The sequence below is a fragment of the Mesocricetus auratus genome, unplaced genomic scaffold (assembly GCF_017639785.1).
Source record: "Mesocricetus auratus isolate SY011 unplaced genomic scaffold, BCM_Maur_2.0 Super-Scaffold_100010, whole genome shotgun sequence".
In the NCBI taxonomy this organism is placed as follows: domain Eukaryota; kingdom Metazoa; phylum Chordata; class Mammalia; order Rodentia; family Cricetidae; genus Mesocricetus; species Mesocricetus auratus.
Window position 1 is genome coordinate 41,272,265 of NW_024429194.1, and position 18,030 is coordinate 41,290,294.

The 18,030-nt window shown below is 34.8% G+C and overlaps 1 protein-coding gene across 7 annotated transcripts in view; it reads left to right on the forward strand.

Annotated features, from left to right (window-relative positions):
* The window catches only part of Kansl1l (KAT8 regulatory NSL complex subunit 1 like), a 90,317-nt gene that overhangs the window by 70,079 nt on the left and 2,208 nt on the right, over positions 1 to 18,030 (forward strand). For 3 of the 7 annotated variants that reach the window (XM_005070546.4, XM_021227406.2, XM_021227407.2), the window contains exons 7-14: positions 1,299 to 1,461; positions 2,344 to 2,451; positions 10,777 to 10,905; positions 12,780 to 12,901; positions 13,567 to 13,691; positions 14,967 to 15,021; positions 16,132 to 16,244; positions 17,458 to 17,623. In XM_005070546.4, the coding sequence (XP_005070603.1) occupies positions 1,299 to 1,461; positions 2,344 to 2,451; positions 10,777 to 10,905; positions 12,780 to 12,901; positions 13,567 to 13,691; positions 14,967 to 15,021; positions 16,132 to 16,244; positions 17,458 to 17,623 (981 nt within the window). The remainder of the gene's footprint in view (positions 1 to 1,298; positions 1,462 to 2,343; positions 2,452 to 10,776; positions 10,906 to 12,779; positions 12,902 to 13,566; positions 13,692 to 14,966; positions 15,022 to 16,131; positions 16,245 to 17,457; positions 17,624 to 18,030) is intronic. The other 4 variants (XM_021227408.2, XM_021227409.2, XM_005070548.4 and 1 more) reach the window with 4 other exon arrangements.

An 18,030-nucleotide genomic window follows, 5' to 3' on the forward strand; every position in this document is an offset into this window, starting at 1 on the left:
GAAGCAGACTAAGTTTTCAGACCACAGTGGGTTGGGAGTCCTATTTTATTTTTTGAGGCAGGGTCTACTGAAACTGGAGCTAATCACTTGGTTAGACTGATTGGCCACTGAGCCTCCAGGATCCTTCTGTCTCCACTTCTCAGCATTGGGATTACAAGTGCATACTGCCACACCTGGAGTGTTTTACATGGGTGCTGGATATAATCAGGTTTGCATCCTTGCTTGGCACGGACTTTCTTTACCTATGAAGCTATCCCCCCAGCCTCACACACATCATTTGAAATGTTTATAAATTCATGTCATTCCTGTTGTAATCAGTTGTAAAACAAGAATATCTCCTTTGGTCAGTTTTCTATTAATGAAACTGAATGCATTTGGTATGGTTAGCATTTCCAAATAACAACATTTTAGAATTAACTAAAAAGTTCAAACTAGTATATGGACAATATATTTGGATTCCTATCTCCTACTGAAGACAAAAGGAAAGTATAAATACATTGGTGGAATAAGAAAGTTGGGAATTGTTGTGCATATATACTTAATATACAACAGTTAATTTCATTTCATAATATCTTCAATAGGGCTGGGCAGATTGCTCAATAGTTAAGAGCACTTGTTCTTGAAGAGGACATGAGTTCAATTCCCTGCACAGACATGGTAGCACACAACTCCAAAGAAGTCCGGTTTGAGGTATCCCTTACCCTCTTCTGGCCTTCATGGGCACCAGACACTCACATGTAAGCAAAAATAAAAATCAATCTTTTATAATGGAAACAACAAAAAATTAATGAAAACAACTGGCAAAATTGTGTGCAATATGTATGCAGATGACTGAGGAGGCTAAAAGAGTGTGTCAGACCCAAAGGGTCTGTAGAGATGGCTGTGGTCTGTCTGAAATGGGCACTAGGAATCTAACTTGGGTCCTCTGAAAAGTAGAAAGTGTTCTTAACTGCTGAGCTATCTCTCCAGTCCCAGATGTGTACAGCTTCTTTCTATAGGAGGAATTTAGTTTTAAAGAAATTGAGTCTGATCAAAATAGATACGACTTTATGGACTCTTTACTCTGTCTTCCTATGATGGCAGAAAGACTTATTTTGAGATACTGCTCTTTATTTTGAGAAACCCCAAAGGGGTTTATCACACTTCTCCAGATGTTTGGTCAGTGCATTTAGTTCTCTCATATTGTATCAAGGTGACTTACTTAAGCCAGGACTCTGTTCTAGTGTCATGGGGATACATGCTATGTAAATCTTTGATCAAGTCTTAAAAGGGAACCTTCGCTTTTTTTTTTCTTGTAGACTTTACCTTCAAAAGAAGCATTTTTAAATGCAACACAGATACCTTACATGGGATCGCCTTTAAGTTGGGACAGCTGGGAACAGAGTTCCAAGTCCCAGCTATTAAGAGAACACATTTCAAAACTAGATTCCTCTTTTCATCCTGTGCTGTCATTGCCATCAGGTAAGCCACCTCATAAAAGTGAGTATTTTCTATAATGAATTATAACCTTTTAGGCACAGGCAATGTCTTACTAATGCTGCGTTTTCTTTGGGGGAGGGCATTGTTGAGATGGGGCCTCACTGTGTAGCCCTGAAACTATTTGTGTACCAAGCACGAGAGCATATTCTGCTGTCCTTTCATTTTACACATGAGCATATTAAACTTGGAGCTAATGAACAATGGAGCCAGGAGCTGAAGTAATCCATAATCAGACCCACACTCGTATTACCCTTTATTATTAACTAATTTGCTTCTCTCTTGATGTAACTCAGAGGGTTGAGATAACTTCATTCTAAATCATAACTGAGATTATATCAATCTAAACATATCCTCCATAGTCTTAAACTAAAGCTTCTTGTATCTGACAAAAATCTCAGTATTTTCTCTGTCAGATACCATACATAGATATAAAACAGAAGCAAATGAAATACTCTGCTAAAAGTCCACAAAGTACTTAGGGAGGTACATAGGAAGATCAAGGGCAAACTCTGGTTACGTCATGTTCCCAGCACTCACAGTGGGAGAACACAAGGTATTCCTGTTAGAAAGGTGACAGATCTTTTGGGTGCAGTTGTGTCTATTCATCTAAGTTACATCTTTTCACATAATAAAAGGAGTATCTTAGAGTTATTCATATTCTAGCTTCTTGTTTATTAAGTGTACTAAACTAGTAGCTTTCTAAACATGGTTACCAACCTTCTTGGAAAGGTACTCTGGCAATTGTACTTCTCAAACTTGTTACTGTGTAAACGTTTGCTTTTCTATGCTTTTATGTGCTACGATTAAAAGGCAACAAAATTAGTATTGGGCTATGGAAAACGATGTTTTCCTTTGTTTTTCCAGAGATGCCCCTTCATCTTCATTTTGATACCTTATTTAAGAAAGCGGATGTGAAGGGAGAGCTTGCTGAAAATCCATTTGTAGGTGACTGTATTATAGCGCCACCACCCGGTATGTCACGTTTACAAATCCTGTGCAGTTGTACATGTTTCTACATCGCCCACATTTATTTTTTTGCATTCTAAGTAAATAAAATTTAACAAAAGAATAAATGCAAATCCTTAATTTTTAATACACTTTCCCCTTAAGTCTCTCTCTTACACACACACACACACACATACACACACACACAAACAGAGAGAGAGAGAGAGAGAAGCATGTGGATTGCTTACTGTTTGGGGCCCTTCGTCCTAGGACATGAGAAGGGGAGGGAGAGGGTGGAAGGTGAAAGGGTGGGAGTGGGAGATAGTGAGGAAAGAAAAGAGGGAGAAGAATGAATAGATGGATGAAAGAATGAATGAATGAACATAGGAACAATACTAAGATACAATGTATGACACCTACTGAATGAAAGTTATGAAGTATTGACAAGTTGAAAACAGTATTATACGGTAAAATTAAGGCTACTAATTCATTGTATTAGTTCAGATATTAAAGTTATAGTAGACTTGGTGATCTTCCCACAGCTCACGAGTCTTGAAGAGGGGAAAACATAAAAGGAGCTGGTAGTGTTGAAAAAAAATATAGCTCAACCACATATAGAGACATACCAAAAACCATAGAATAGCATAGATTTTATTGTTTATATTTAGAAATAGTATAATTATGAAATGACCAAGAAAGCTGGCAACCATTATAATATATAGTATTGTAAGTTTTTCTGAATAAAATTTTGTATTATTTCATGACATAAATCACAATAAGTTATAGTTGGCTTCTATAATTTAAGAATTAAGGTTTATATATAAAATATCAAGGAGATTATAATGAAAGGTTTATGAGTGCTCTGAAAAGGAATGAAAACACTGTCTATGCTTAGAAGCAATATGAAAAAAAACTATTTCTGATTGTCTGCAAAGCTGTCAATATGGTATCAAAAGAAGGCAAACAAATTATTCCCAGGTAAAAAATATATACCTACAAAATTCCAGAGTAAAATAGATATATGTTAAGTAGTTTTTGCTATTAAAAAAAAACCCAGCCATTTTAGGGCTAAGGAGGAGGGCACTTTAGTTAAGAGCACTGGGAGACAGAAGGAGAAAAGCCATTTAAAAAAACAAAACGAAACAAACAAACAAAAAAAAACCCTACCAACTTTTATAAATTACAGTAGCAATTAGGTAGATTATAAAAAGGAACACAGTCTTCATTCAAGACAGACAGCAATGTCTATATTAAGAAAACTTTATATAACTTAGAGTTTTCCAGGGACATAGCATGAAAGATGTTCCTGTGTGGAGGGAAGAAAACTGTTTTGGTTAGAAGACACTTTTTAACTTTAGATGTCTCTTTTCTGTATCTTGTTATATACAGAGAATTTTAATTACAACCAGGAAAGGATATTGTTGTTTTCTGTGACAATGTTTCTCTGTTTGCCCTGGGTGTGCAGGAGCAAATTTGGTTTAGACCAGGCTGGCTTTTAACTCAGAAAACTGCCTTCTTCTGCCTCCCAAGTGCTGCAACCAAAGGAGTGCACCACTATGCTTGGCAAGAAAGCATTTTAAAGTTACATTTATTTTTTTTATCATTTTTTATTTTAATTTTAAATAGCTTGTTTTACATGTCAATCCCAGTTCCCTCTCCCTCCCCTCCTCCCGCACTCCCCTTCCCCCCCTCCCTCCCACCCTATTGCCAAATCCTTCCACATTGGGGATATCTAGAGTCTGTCATTTTACTCTTGGTAGGGTCAAGGCACTCCCCTAAGAGTCCAGGCTGAGAGAGCATCTCTCTTTGTGCTATAGGCACATGAAGACAGTTTGTATACCAGGGATAGACACTGATCCACAGCTCAGGGCCCCATAGGTTGCCCAGGCCTTCTCACTGACACTCACATTTGGGGGTCCAGATCAGTCCCATGCTGGCCTCCCCACTGTCGGTCTGGGGTCCAAGAGCACTCCCCTGTTCAGATCAGCTGTCTCTGCTGGTTTTGCCAGCCCATTCTTTGCCAATTTGCTCATCACTCCTCTCTCTCTGTCACTGGGTTCCTTGGGTTCAGTTCAGTGCTTAGTTGTGTGTTTGCCTCTGCTTCCATCAGTCACAGGATGAAGGCTCCCGGATGGTTATAGACATCAAGTTCATTATCAGGAATGGGCATTCGAGGTGGTCCCTCCACTATTGCTTAGCTTGCCAATTGATGTTATACCTTTAGATCACTCGAGGTCACTCTGGTGCCTGATCTGTCTTCGATCCTATGATTCCCTCTTCCCCCTATTCTACCCCCACCCCCTCAACTTTATTTATTAAGAATTCTTTTTCTACAATCTCAGCACTAGGGGGCTTGACAGTAGGATTGCCAGAAATAGGGAAGCCTGAGCTTCAATAGTTCTCCAAGGACAAAGTGGGAACACGGTGAGATGGCTCTGCTGTTCTCTACACATGCTGCCCTCATCTCAGACTCTTCCATCCTAGGGTTTTTGGTATATGCCATCATGCCTGGCTGAAACATTCTCTTTGAACAAAATCATTCTGAATTTTATCTCAGAGAAAATGTTGATAGCAAATACTGAAAGGTGTCATGTATCAAAATGCTTTATAATTATAATACAGTTTGATGGTACTGAACAAAAGCCAACTCAAAGGAACTAAATAAATGTAAGACAAAAGGCTGGAGACAGAACAAGGACTTACTGTGTATTTCTATAGTGTAGTAAGGAGGCTTTAGTCAATAACTATCAATAACAAGAGGCTTGGAACACAATGCAGCAGTTAGGGGCATATGATGTTGCAGAGGATCTGGGTTTGGTTCCCAGCACCCACATGGTTACCCAGAATCAACTGCAACTCCAGTTCCAGGGGAATCTTATGGCCTCTTCTGACCTCCACAGATACCAGGTATGCAGACATGCACATACATTTATGCAGATAAAACACTCATACATAAATCTTTAAGCTAATGAAAAGAACAACAAATACTTGATATGGTCTTATATATGGACAGTATCTGAAGGTACTTTAAACAAATAAGCAAATCACAGTGAGGTAGGCCTAAAGCATAGTCTGGGTCAAAGGTTGTGCTTAGTAACCTTTTATTTATTCATACTTAGTAGAATTAAATAATGACTGATTATGATCTGTTTTCATATAGCACATTAAAACAAACGTAAGAAAGATGAATTAAAGAGCTATATGTTAACAGTGTCTTAAGAAAACTAGAAAATCTATATATCCCTGGTGCTAATTATAATGAAAATGAGAATCTAATATTTACCAAGAACTTGTGTGTTACTTTGTGGATGTTCAAATATTTTGTCTATTGATAAGACAAAACATTTTAAATAATGCCTATTGCTACAGTAAAAACAGTATTCTCCAATATTTCACATAACACCAAAGATTGATACAGGCCACTTAGGAGGTACAAAGACTCATTTGGAGACTCTAAAATTAAATCACAACTTTCGTGCCTACTAAAAATATTTACTGGACTGCAAACTCTGTATAATGATCCAATTATTTTCAAAAATATAGTCTAATATTAGATATGTCTTCATTCAAAAATATCTCAGCATTGTGGTAATGTAAGATTAGTAACAAATTACATATGACAAAATTATATTAATTGTTTAAGTGTACACTGGAAAATGCATTTTGAAAACTATCTTAAAGGTTCATCTATGGATGGAAACAAAGAATACTACAATGTAATAAAAGGGTATTTTTCAATTACAGCTATGTAAAAAGTTATTATATAAATCATATTCAATGTAAGCAGTTGGTTGGAAATTCTGATGAAGAAATTAGTTATATACATACAATGTTTAAAAAATCATTTTTGTTTTTTGAGACAGAGTTTCCTCTGTGCAGCGAGGGTGCTCTGCAGAACAGGCTGGCCTCAAACTGAGAGATTCATCTGTCTCTGCCTCTCAAGTACTGGGCTTAAAAGTATGAGCTACCACTACCCAGCTTAAAATATCAAAATAATAATAAAAAAAACCAACCTCCCACTTATTATCAAATATACTTTGTAGATAATCCAAATGTAAACATGGACTTTTTTGTTATATTTCTGTATTTCTATATGACATAATTCTACTCTGAGATTTATCCTGAGAATAAATGCTTTTTAAAAACCCAGAAATTGAGTATTCTAAAGACTGTTACAGTGGTTCCTTATGGTGGTGGTGATAACAGCTGAGGTCTAGCAGCTACAGAATATCTTAATAATAGATGGAGATGTTAGGCAATATCCAAATATTATAATAATGAGTATTAAAGTAAGAGGTAAAAATACCTATATACTTATATTCCAATTGAAACTATGACTTTATATTTGAGATATGTATGGATTACAAAATATGTATGTTTCAGTGGAAGGGAATATGCAAAAGTGAACATAAACAATGTATTAGAGAAGGGGATTATGTTTCTCCTAGTGGTCTGCTGTTTTTCTGATTTAAGAATGCAGCATAAATGTTAGGCAGTGAATTGATGTTGAATAATATGATATGTCAAATGCCACATAAAATGGAAATATTTAAAGGTATGAAGTGGAATACACTTGAGTTTCTTGTTGCTATATTCTTTTGTGTACCAGTTTCTTTTCCCCTATTTTATTCCCTACCATTGTCAACTCAAATAAGCATCAGGATTTTTCCTATGTCCAAAATAAATTAGGCTCCACACTGAGAAGGTACTCGGTGCTAAGCAGAATATTAAGTGAAGAAAACACAGGAAATTAAATATAATTTGTATATTATATAGGTATATAATAAAAATAAAATATTCAATTTCCTTTTTAAACTTTTGATTAGACAGACAGACAGATAGATAGATAGAGCAAGCAAAGGAGAACGCCAACAAGAATAACTATTACAAAGAAATATAGTAACAATCTATAATTCTTCCCAAGATTAAAAAAAAGAGGTTACAGGCAATGAGAATTAGAGAGAAATTCCAGAAAAGTAAAGATGCTAGTTGCCATTTTGGAATTTACACAAAGATGAAGATTCCAAATGAGTGTTCTTCAAACTCAACATACAAACATTATTACTTGAAGAATATTGTTAGAATGCAGATTCAGATTCAAGAAGTTTAGTATGGGTTCCAAGACACTGCATTTCAACTATGTGTCAGCTGATTCAGACAATGGCCCAGTTATGGAATACGTTATTACATGCAATGTTGACTTTAAATAATGGAAATAAACACATATTGGGGAGACGTAAGACAATGTGGTACTTCCAGATATCTACAAATAGCCTGGTATTTCTGCTGAGTAAATGTGGGAGGTAAGCAAACAAATCTTTGGCTCACTTTAGTCTGTCCTATTATGTTTTACACTTACAAAGTCATGCTGACTTCAAAGAAGGTAGGGTTAACGTCAAATTTTAAAGTTGAGTAAATACAAATTAGCTTAATGCCAGACAAAGGCAAATGAAAGGCCCGTCTTTATCAAAGTATTACACGGTATGAATAAGGGAGCAGAGCTCTTCGAGATAGGACTTTAAGAGAAGACCTAAAGAATGCACCACATACATAATTAAGAGTCCATAAAGATTACAAGGATAACTGGTGAATATAAGTCTATAAATCAGCTAGTACTATTTTCTGAGTCTTGAAAACAATGTGGGTATATAAAAGATCTTGCTTTTTTGATAACCATTGTGTATTTTGTAAGGGAACATTATGTCAAAAAGTGATTTCATACTCAGAAGGTCTGAGTATTTGAGTAAAGGACATATGGAAATTCTTTGCATTGTTTCAGCTGTTTTGTGAATTTGAGTATGCCAAAGTTGTCATAACCTATAAGTAATCCCAAAACTCAGGGCTCAGGATGCTTCATCCAATGTGATCTTACAAATTTGTTTTGAAGTCTCTTTATGTCTACATTAAGTCCAACACAATAACCTATTTACACTGAAAGTCCAATTTTTAATTCCCTTCAATCACTGTAGCCAATGATACAACTTGTTGCCTCTATCCTTTTCAGATACTTTAGGAAATTAATGGAAGACCCTTAGGCTCTGACAACAGAAACTGGGTCCTGCTTACTGGTTTTCACCATGCTGTCTTACACCTTTATACAGGTTATTCTGTCCTCTTTCCCCTCACTGTGACCTATAAGGCAACAAAGACAATTAAAGGGTAATTTAGACAGCTTGCTTAAAATACTCAACTGACAGTAAAGGTGTACCTACAATTGATGTAAACTTCTAGCTCTTTAGTTATATTGTCCAGGCATCTAACATCTTTTTCTCCATTTGTTGAATGGAAGGAAAATTTAGATGTCTTCAGAATGCTATTTTCCCTAGTCATTGTTTTCTTACATCCAGTTTCACTAATCTTCATCCCTTTACAGAAATCTTTTAAATTTCTTTCTTGCTCCGGGCGGTGGTGACGCACGCCTTTAATCCCAGCACTCGGGAGGCAGAGGCAGGTGGATCTCTGTGAGTTCAAGGCTGGGCTGGACCGACAGCCTCCAAAACAATACAGAGAAACCCTGTCTCGTAAAAACCAAAAAATAAAAAAATAAATTCCTTTCTTGCAACTTTTAGGATATATTATCTCTGTGTATTATGACACAAAACAAAAAAATTTTTAAAAAGAAATTTGATGTTTGGCATTCAAGTGGATGCTTTGAAATCTTAAGAGTTATGATAAGCAATTCAGGAAAAATTCAGTGCTGTTTCTTCAAATGTTCTTCTTCATTTATTCTGCTCCCTTATCATTGCATTTTCTTTTCTTCATTCTATTTATTCAAGAGTGGAAGCATTTCCAGCCCAATTTTTGGTTTTTCTTGCTGTGGCTATCTTGTTGCATGTCTCAACAAGTTATAACTTTTAAACGTGAACGAGTACTTTTGACATTTATGAGATTTCTCTGCAGAGGCTTCTGAGACTTGTTTCTCTTCATGGCTTTACGAATTTCTTATTCTATACTCAGAGAACACCCCAGCAACTATTCCTTAAGATGGTTCTTTCACTTCTAGATTGTTGTTTTATGTATGGTGTCAGTTCTGAAGATTTTAGGAGTTTGTATACTTACATTTCAAACTGATATTTATGGCTGGCACTGTTCTACTACTATTATTTACAGTTAGTGAGAAAAGCAGAGATTTGGACAACACAGAACATTCCAAAGAGGGGACAATAAGGATGTTACTTTAAACCTATTTCTCTATGGAAAGCTAGATTCTGTTATCTAGCTCTGTAAGCAGCCTCACTGAGCGAGTTAGGTGCTGGCTTCCACAGTCTGCCAGTTGCTACACGTCATTTTTCTGTTGCCATTTTTATTCTCTTGAAGGTCTAGAAAAACACTGATCACATTTTTGTGGTAACATTTTCCTTTGTACTTCTGCTTTGGATTTCTTCAGCAAAATTCCATAGGATGTTAGTTTTGAAGAGATGGTTCAAAACTTCTGATTTATATTCTTCTATTTTTGCTGACAAATGTGTGCATCTGTACATAAGCCTATGTACAAAAAATCTGGCCTGTCAGTTTTAGAGTGCTTTGCTATCTTGTAATTGGATTCCTGATAACTGTTGTTAGGCTATACCTTTTATTTTTCCTTTGGTGTGTTTTGACACTTGAGTCTACTGATTTTTTTTTATTCCTTTCCACATTCCCAAACTTTTATCCCCTGCTCCCCCAAAGAAATCAAGGTACTGACTAAACCAACACTGAACTATGAGGTTCATATACACAGCACTCATGATGATAAAGCTAACATTTAGGGTACATTTCCCATGGGAGACACCTATTTCAGGAATTAATTTATTGAGTCATTATAATCTGAAGACAGCTGCTATTATAAATTCGGTGAAGAAACTGAGTCAGAGATACTGACTTCAAATTATTTTAAATTCAGGTTTTAAAAGTCAAATTACAGTGGTATCATTGTCACAGTTCGTTGAAATGAGGTTCTTGATGTCTAGTCCATGTGTTATGATATGTTGATGCTTACCTGGTACAGAGTGTTTCTAGATTTAAGGAAAACCTCAGGATTTTAATTGTCATTCATCCAGGATTCACAGATCTGAACCACTGTTCACTGACTTTGAAGACATTGAGAGCATAGCCCTTTCTTTTTATCCACTTATAAATAAGTAGAACAAAAATGGAAATTGAGTATTTCCTGAGAACATTTTTGAGAAATCCTACTATTTCATTTATTTATAGTTTAGGAACTATCCATCTCGGTTGAGTTTTTATTTCCTTTCATGTAATTTTGAACTATACCCTAAAATGTTCAACATTTTAAGTATAAACAAATTAGCTGTTCACTGTCTCTGGTAAAGGACAAAAACTTCACACAGCCTTTCTTTTCATTTGTTTTAGTACAAGGGACTTCTCTGAATCAGTGGAGAAATGGATATTCACCTATATGTAAGTCTCAGATAAGGTCACAGTCATCTGCACAACTATTACAGGGAAGAAAAAAGAGACACTTGAGTGAAACAGCATTAGGTAGGTTAAAATGAAGGTGTGACCATTAGTGTTAAATATTGAAAATAAAACAAATTGTATTCTAAAAAGAACCCTTGTCTCATGGGAATTTATAATCTAGAACATTCACTAACTTCCTAAAACGCCCATGTCCCTTTGAGTATATTCATGTACTTAATTCAGAATTTGCTAGCTGGCTATCTGTATAATTTATGGCAATTAATTACTTCATTCCTGTCTTCCAATTACTTGCCTTCTGTCAGCTGTTAGCTGTACTGGAGTTAGTCTCCAGGGTTACATTAGTCTCAGACTAGGTCAGTGTAAGGTTATTTGGTAGAAATTTATGAGTATTCCTAAATGTCTTCGATTTGGAGAAAGTGGTCAGGATTCAATTGAGGAACTTCTATGCCCCTTTCATTCTCCTGAGGAGTCTCCTCATTCACATGTATGCTTAATAAGTGGTAGTATTTGAAAACAGACCTGTTCTAATAATATCAAGAGTGGTTTGTTGTTGGGACTTAGGAGATGACAGTTACAGTTATTAATGATACAGAAGAAACCATAGCAGGATATATTTTGAAGAGAAAGTAATCTAAACAAATCTGGTTCTTATTCACTGTCCTAACACACATCATATTCACGAATCAAATCATTCCCAGAGTATGTCAATAACATGGACATACTCAATAAATTAGAAACTAATTACATCTAATATGTACTGATTTATAATGTATACAGTGGACCTAAATTTATCTCTTTGGAAATTTCACTTTAAATAACAGATCTATAGTTAGTACAATTTGATCAAACACATTGTGGTAGAAAATGCATCTAGAGATTTTGTTTAAGTGTCTCTTAAGAAAAGGCAAGCAAAAATCACCTAAGTTTTAAGGAACTTTCATATATACATGCCAATACATGGGGAAAATTGCAAACTCTTAATAACATTGACTATGAAATACAGGTTAATGACCTAAATAGAAATTATTGATTCAAATTTGTCAAATAATATGGTATATTACAAATAAGTAGATGACCACAAAAATTGTTAAATTGGGCTCCTCCCTAACAAGACACTGGGATAAAATAAATTCTTCTGGGATAAAAGAAGCCTGGAAGGCAATTACCAATTTCAATTTGTCAATTTTGAAGCAACTAACCAATGAGGAATATTTCCTTACAGCTGAAGAAATGTAAATATAGACTTGGTTCTGTCATATTTTATATTATGAAGAAAATGTTGTTTTTTTTAAAGAATTCATACTGAAGTAATACATATAATAGCACTAAATGAGTGAACAGAAATACAAATATACTTAGAAGTCTGAATAAAAAGCAGAACTTGACAAAACATATAATACTAATAAAAGTAGGTAATAAAAATGAATATTCTGAGAAAATGAATTTCATTCACAAAACAGGTATGGGATATTATATCAACTATATACTAGAAAAGACGAACCTTTATAGTTTACTAAAATTAAATAAAAATAAATGAAATTCAATAAAAATAAAAACTCAGAGGGTCAACCTGAGGAAATCTCACAGAAAGTAAGACAGGCAAAGATAAGGAAAAAAGACAAGAAACTTAAGATCAGTCTTGACAATTTAGCCTGAATGGGACACTTAAAAAACAAGAATAGGGGAAAGACAATGGAAAGATTACTCAGGGAATAATGTAAAACGAACTAGGCAGAGAACACCGGGCCCCAGAAATACTTGGCAGCAAGAATATAGGCAAGACTCTTGTTTTATAATTTTGTTTTCTGACTTGTGTCTTTAAAAGCAAGCAAAATCGAACAATAAGATTCAACCACTTCTCACTTATTTGGAAAATAATTCTAATACATGTGGTCATTTTTAACATGTGACATTCTGAAGGGTTCTTTCCACAGCAGGAGAAAGAACTAGATTTGAAGAGTTTGCTTTTCAACGTACAGAACCAGGATCCCACTGTGATTTTACTGCTGTCTCTAATGCCAATGTTACATCAAGAACCCAAAATTCATCCTCACAAGTAAGTTGTTTTTAAATCTTGTACATTTTAAATTAATTGTAATAGATTTTTAAAAATAAGCTGATAAAAAACTGTCAGGATATTTTGTTAATTGATGCCAATCTTACCAGTATATTTTAGAACTATCTTATTAGGGAAATAGTAAATTTGGTTAAATAAATCATTTTTACTTGGAAGCTAGCAGCTCATTTATGTAAAAAAACTTATGACCATTTCTACTCTTTAACATCCAAAGCTAAAGTATAGGATTTGTGTTGTTCTTAAATTGTTTTGTTTTATTTTATTTTAATATTTGCTGCCTGGGAGTAGAGGGGGCACAGGTAAGAAGGTTTAGATGAGCAGATTGAAGTTCAGGGGCCAGGAGCACATACATGAAGATCTGCAGCAGCCATTTTCACTCAGTTTCTTCCCAAATTTCACAGACTTTCAAATAATCATGTGTGTTTCTACACAAAATATGCCTTACATGTGGTCCAAAAGAGATGTCTTAGGTTGCAAAAGATAAGCACTCTTTTGTAGCATTTTATAATCAGATTTGATAAGAATGAATTTACAAAAAGTAGGTCACATATATACTATGATGATTTTTATATAACTACTGAAGCAATATCACTAGCAGTAACTAAAACATTACTGTATATTAGTACAATAATTCTGTGTTACAGACTACTGTACGACGGAGGTTAAGAAGTGAGAGCTCTTACGATATAGATAACATCGTGATTCCCATGTCATTAGTAGCACCAGCTAAATTAGAGAAGCTCCAGTATAAAGAAATACTTACTCCACGGTATGTATACATAGTCCATTGGCTTTCTTTCTTCTTTCTTTAATAAACTTAAATTCAGAGTCAATTTTTAACTAAAAGGAGAATGTTCCTCCTTCCCTAGTTGCATAGAAGGGAAACAGTAAAAGCAAGTTTTATATTAAACTGATTAACTTTAGCACTCAAAATTGATTTTCACTTAGTTATATTTAAGTATCCATCATATATATTTATTAGCATGGTATTTCAGCAGTGTAAACACTACAACAAACAAGCTCTTGCTTTGTAAGATAGAGGTACACTTGTTTACAAAGCTTTTAAAAGAAGCAACTATATTTGCATGCGCACTCACACTGTTAACTGTAATGCTTGCAAACAAAAATGAGTTGCTGATTTATCTCTAATTCAGCAATAAAAAAATCAAATAGAAAAACAAAAGGGAGTATCTAGGAAAATAATCCATAAAGGTAAAAATGGTTATTTATATAGACACCTGTGCAAGGCCTCGTCAGACATGGAGGTTTGGAATAGTTTATATAAAGAGGTTGAGCTAGAAAAAAACCAGAGTAAGGCACTCCTGGAATCAATGCATAGATCTGCATCCACTGGCAATAAAGGCAGTCATGTTTTAGAACAACAATGAAAGCAGTCTCTTGTAGATATGAATATGGCGTTAGGAAATAGAAAAAGTTGGAAATGAATAGATGGGCCAGGTAACAACTATGTTAATTCCCAGCTCCATTTTAACTCAAGTTCACTTACTACTTCACAATTAATCTGAGTAATTAGTCTGGTACTCTACTAGTAGGCACTAAGTTATGTATCCATAGGATTGTCATTTTCTAAAATAAGGAATACTGTTGTGGTTAATAGTGTTTCATAGCAGAAAAGTTTTCAGTGGTGAATTCTGTGAGTCAGTTGTTAAGCTACTAATTTAAAAGGGGGCATGATACATATCTCAATGCCAAAGAAAACTGGAAAACACTGAAGCAGGTCACATTTCTCCTCGTTTTTTGCCCAAGTCAGTTATCAGCTTACCAGTGAATTAATTCAAAGACAGCATATAGTTGGAAAATGTAACTTTGTAGACAAGACTATTCAATGAAGGTATAAAAATTCATCTTCTATTTTCTATTATAATAAAAGTATTTTTTCTCTTTAAAATGAGAAACTATTAAAATGCAACCATTTGAATTATGGAAGTCTTAAGGAAGTAATACTCATATTTAACTGTGTTTAGAAAACAAAACTGCTATAATTGGATAAAAGCTGTTTAAAATTCTTTTGTATTTTCAACAGCTGGAGAATGGTTGTTCTTCAACCTCTTGATGAACATAACTTTAGCAAAGAAGAGGTAAGCTGCCTATGTTTAATGTGATAATTGCACCTCTATATTATAAAGCCTAAATAATTTCATATTTAGATATTTAAAAGGAAATATAAACCATAATTTCTTAGTTATAAAAATCTTTTTTCAAAAAGGATATTCTTTTCAGAAAAATATTCCTTTGCAAATTAGACTGCATAAGTAATAATATATAGCATACTGTGTCTCCCAAGCCAAACCAAAACAAAAGGCAGTGTGGTACACATGTAGGGTTAATACAAAGGGTCAAGGACAGTCCTAGCAATAATTAAATATTAATGCTTTTGTAGTAAAATGTACACAATATGATAAAACAGTAACAATAAATATTGTCACATTTCTGATCAAGCTGTGAATTATATGAAAAACCTGTTTGTTCCCTCCCAACTTTTGGATACTGAAATTATTGGTAAAGGATTCTAAACCTCTATAGATAAAATTACATTAAGAACACTGATGTGAATCAACTTGAAACTAATTCCAAGGTAATAGTTTTTAGATGAAAACTAGAATTATGTAGTAGGCACACACAGTTTCTATCAATTAACAGTGCTTCTATGTCCATTGGTCTTGCTTTTCAGCTACCAGTATCTTACTTTTAATGCACTTTGCTTTTATGTTGCACTCTTGCTAATTCAGAATGGTCACTGGCAGGAAAACCAAATTCCTCAGAGTTACCTAGTTAACTAAATTCTGATTTACCTCAATTGTTTTTGCTTTTTCTTTTCTCTTCTTTTTTTTTTTCGACAATGTCAATTTCTTAGAACACTATACTTTATAATGGATAATCCATAATTACTCTGTGGAATAAATAAAGTTTAAGACTGTTTTTTGTAAATAGGGTAAGGTAGCACTTACCTGTCATCTCTGCACTCCAGAGGCTAAGGGTACATATTCAAGCTTGTCTTAATACAGCAAGAGTCTGTCCCCAAACATTAACAAAACAATCCCATGAGCTGTGGCAAATGGAGACCACTGTGAACCCATTTATAATCTAGGTATATATTAGAACATGGGCCAAGAGTAGGATGTTTTAAAAAGCTTTGTATTCACAAAGACTATTTGAAACCCATCTTCATGTTTCAAAAATCTTACCAGATAGAAGATCTTTCTGATGAAGTCTTCTCCCTAAGACACAAAAAATATGAAGAGAGAGAGCAAGCTAGGTGGTCACTCTGGGAGCAAAGCAAGTGGCACAGAAGAAATAACAGGCAAGTATTTAAAGTTCAAAATATTAAAGCCATACTATATGAGGAATGAACAGAAACTGGCCATAAAATTCAGAAAGACCACTGACAAGGGAATCACAGGATGCAAATGCCAGCTGTTGTGTAAAGTGGCATCTACATATACAAACTTGCATTTAAAATATATCTGGGAAATTATATACAATAAAATAAGTTTCTAATACTCATTTTCTCATGTGCTGCTAGCTATGGCATCATACTTACATAGAAAATATTACCAACATTCTATATAAAACATATCATTTCATTCAGACATGATGGCATATGCCAGTAATTAGGAGGCTGAGGAGGGGGGGGATCTCAGTTTAAGACCAGTATAGATTGCACAGTGAGGACCTCTTCTCCAAAATCTAAAAGCAACTTATTTCAATGTACTTTAAACAGTGGACTCAGCATTAGGCACGTGAGTTTAGGTAATCCGTTTCAACAAGCACTTCAGAAATAATACTTAACACAAATTCGAGAAATTTTATTTTAGTATTTATTTAGTATAAAAGTTCATGGAACTTTTAAAAATATAAATGTTGGATATGGGTACATGCTCAGAGTTCCTGCATTCTGGAGCTGTAGCAGGATGACCATGAGTTATAACATGTACTGTAGTGCCAAACTCTCTTTCAAAAACCAGAAACAAGCCTATAAATAGACTTTGGGGAAGAATCAATATGACACAATTTGAATCTATTTGTAGTTACGTTTCATTACATTCACAACTAAAAAGGCAAGTTCATGTAAAATCTAGCTGCCTCTTCACTTAAGGAACATCTTTCAATTAGTTAAATATTAAAGTCCTTTCTTGCTCAGCTGTTCAGCTACACTGTTAATCTTCATTTAAAGAGTTCTCCTAATTAATATAAGTCAAACTCTAGAATTCCAGTTCTTTTCCACATCACAGATACAACTTTCCAGAAATACACTGGAAAAAATGTGAATTGAGGCCTTATTGTATATTAAAACAACTATAGAATAACTCAAGACTTCAGACTGTAAAGATCAAATACATGGCCCTTTGTAAAAATCAAGTAACTGTAACAACTATGACTCAGTGAGGATGAAGAACTACAATTAAACCCTGGAGAAAAAACCTTTCATAAAAACAACACTGGGAAGATCATCAGATGACCTTAGGAGAAACTGTGACATAGTGACATCCTCTTTTCATTTATTTCCTCACTAGAGCTTACAGTAAGAACGCGGAAGGGCAGGACCTGGTTCTGAAGGAAAACCCAAGTGAACTTAGCACTGCTCAGCAGTGTGCTGCTGAGAGGCCCCTTGAGCTCCCAGCAGACAACAGTCTGTATACTCAGGACTCACTTTCTTTAAATGACAGTCAAGAAATCAAGGTAAGCCTAGGGTTCATGAATGCATTTTCTTTTAATTGCCTTTTAACATCATCTCACTTGTGTAGATATTAAAAATTGTTTTATTACATATCAAACTCAGTGAGATGTTCAGTCTAACATGTCCATGAGTCTATAATAGAGCAAACTAGTTCCATTATATTGGCAACTTACATATATATATATATATATATACACACACACACACACACACACACACACACACACACACACACACACATTTTTTTTTTGTTTTGTTTTACGAGACAGGGTTTCTCTGTATTGTTTTGGAGGCTGTTGGTCCAACCCAGCCTCGAACTCACAGAGATCCACCTGCCTCTGCCTCCCGAGTGCTAGGATTAAAGGCGTACGCCACCACTGCCCGACCTGTATTTTTATATTTTGGGCCT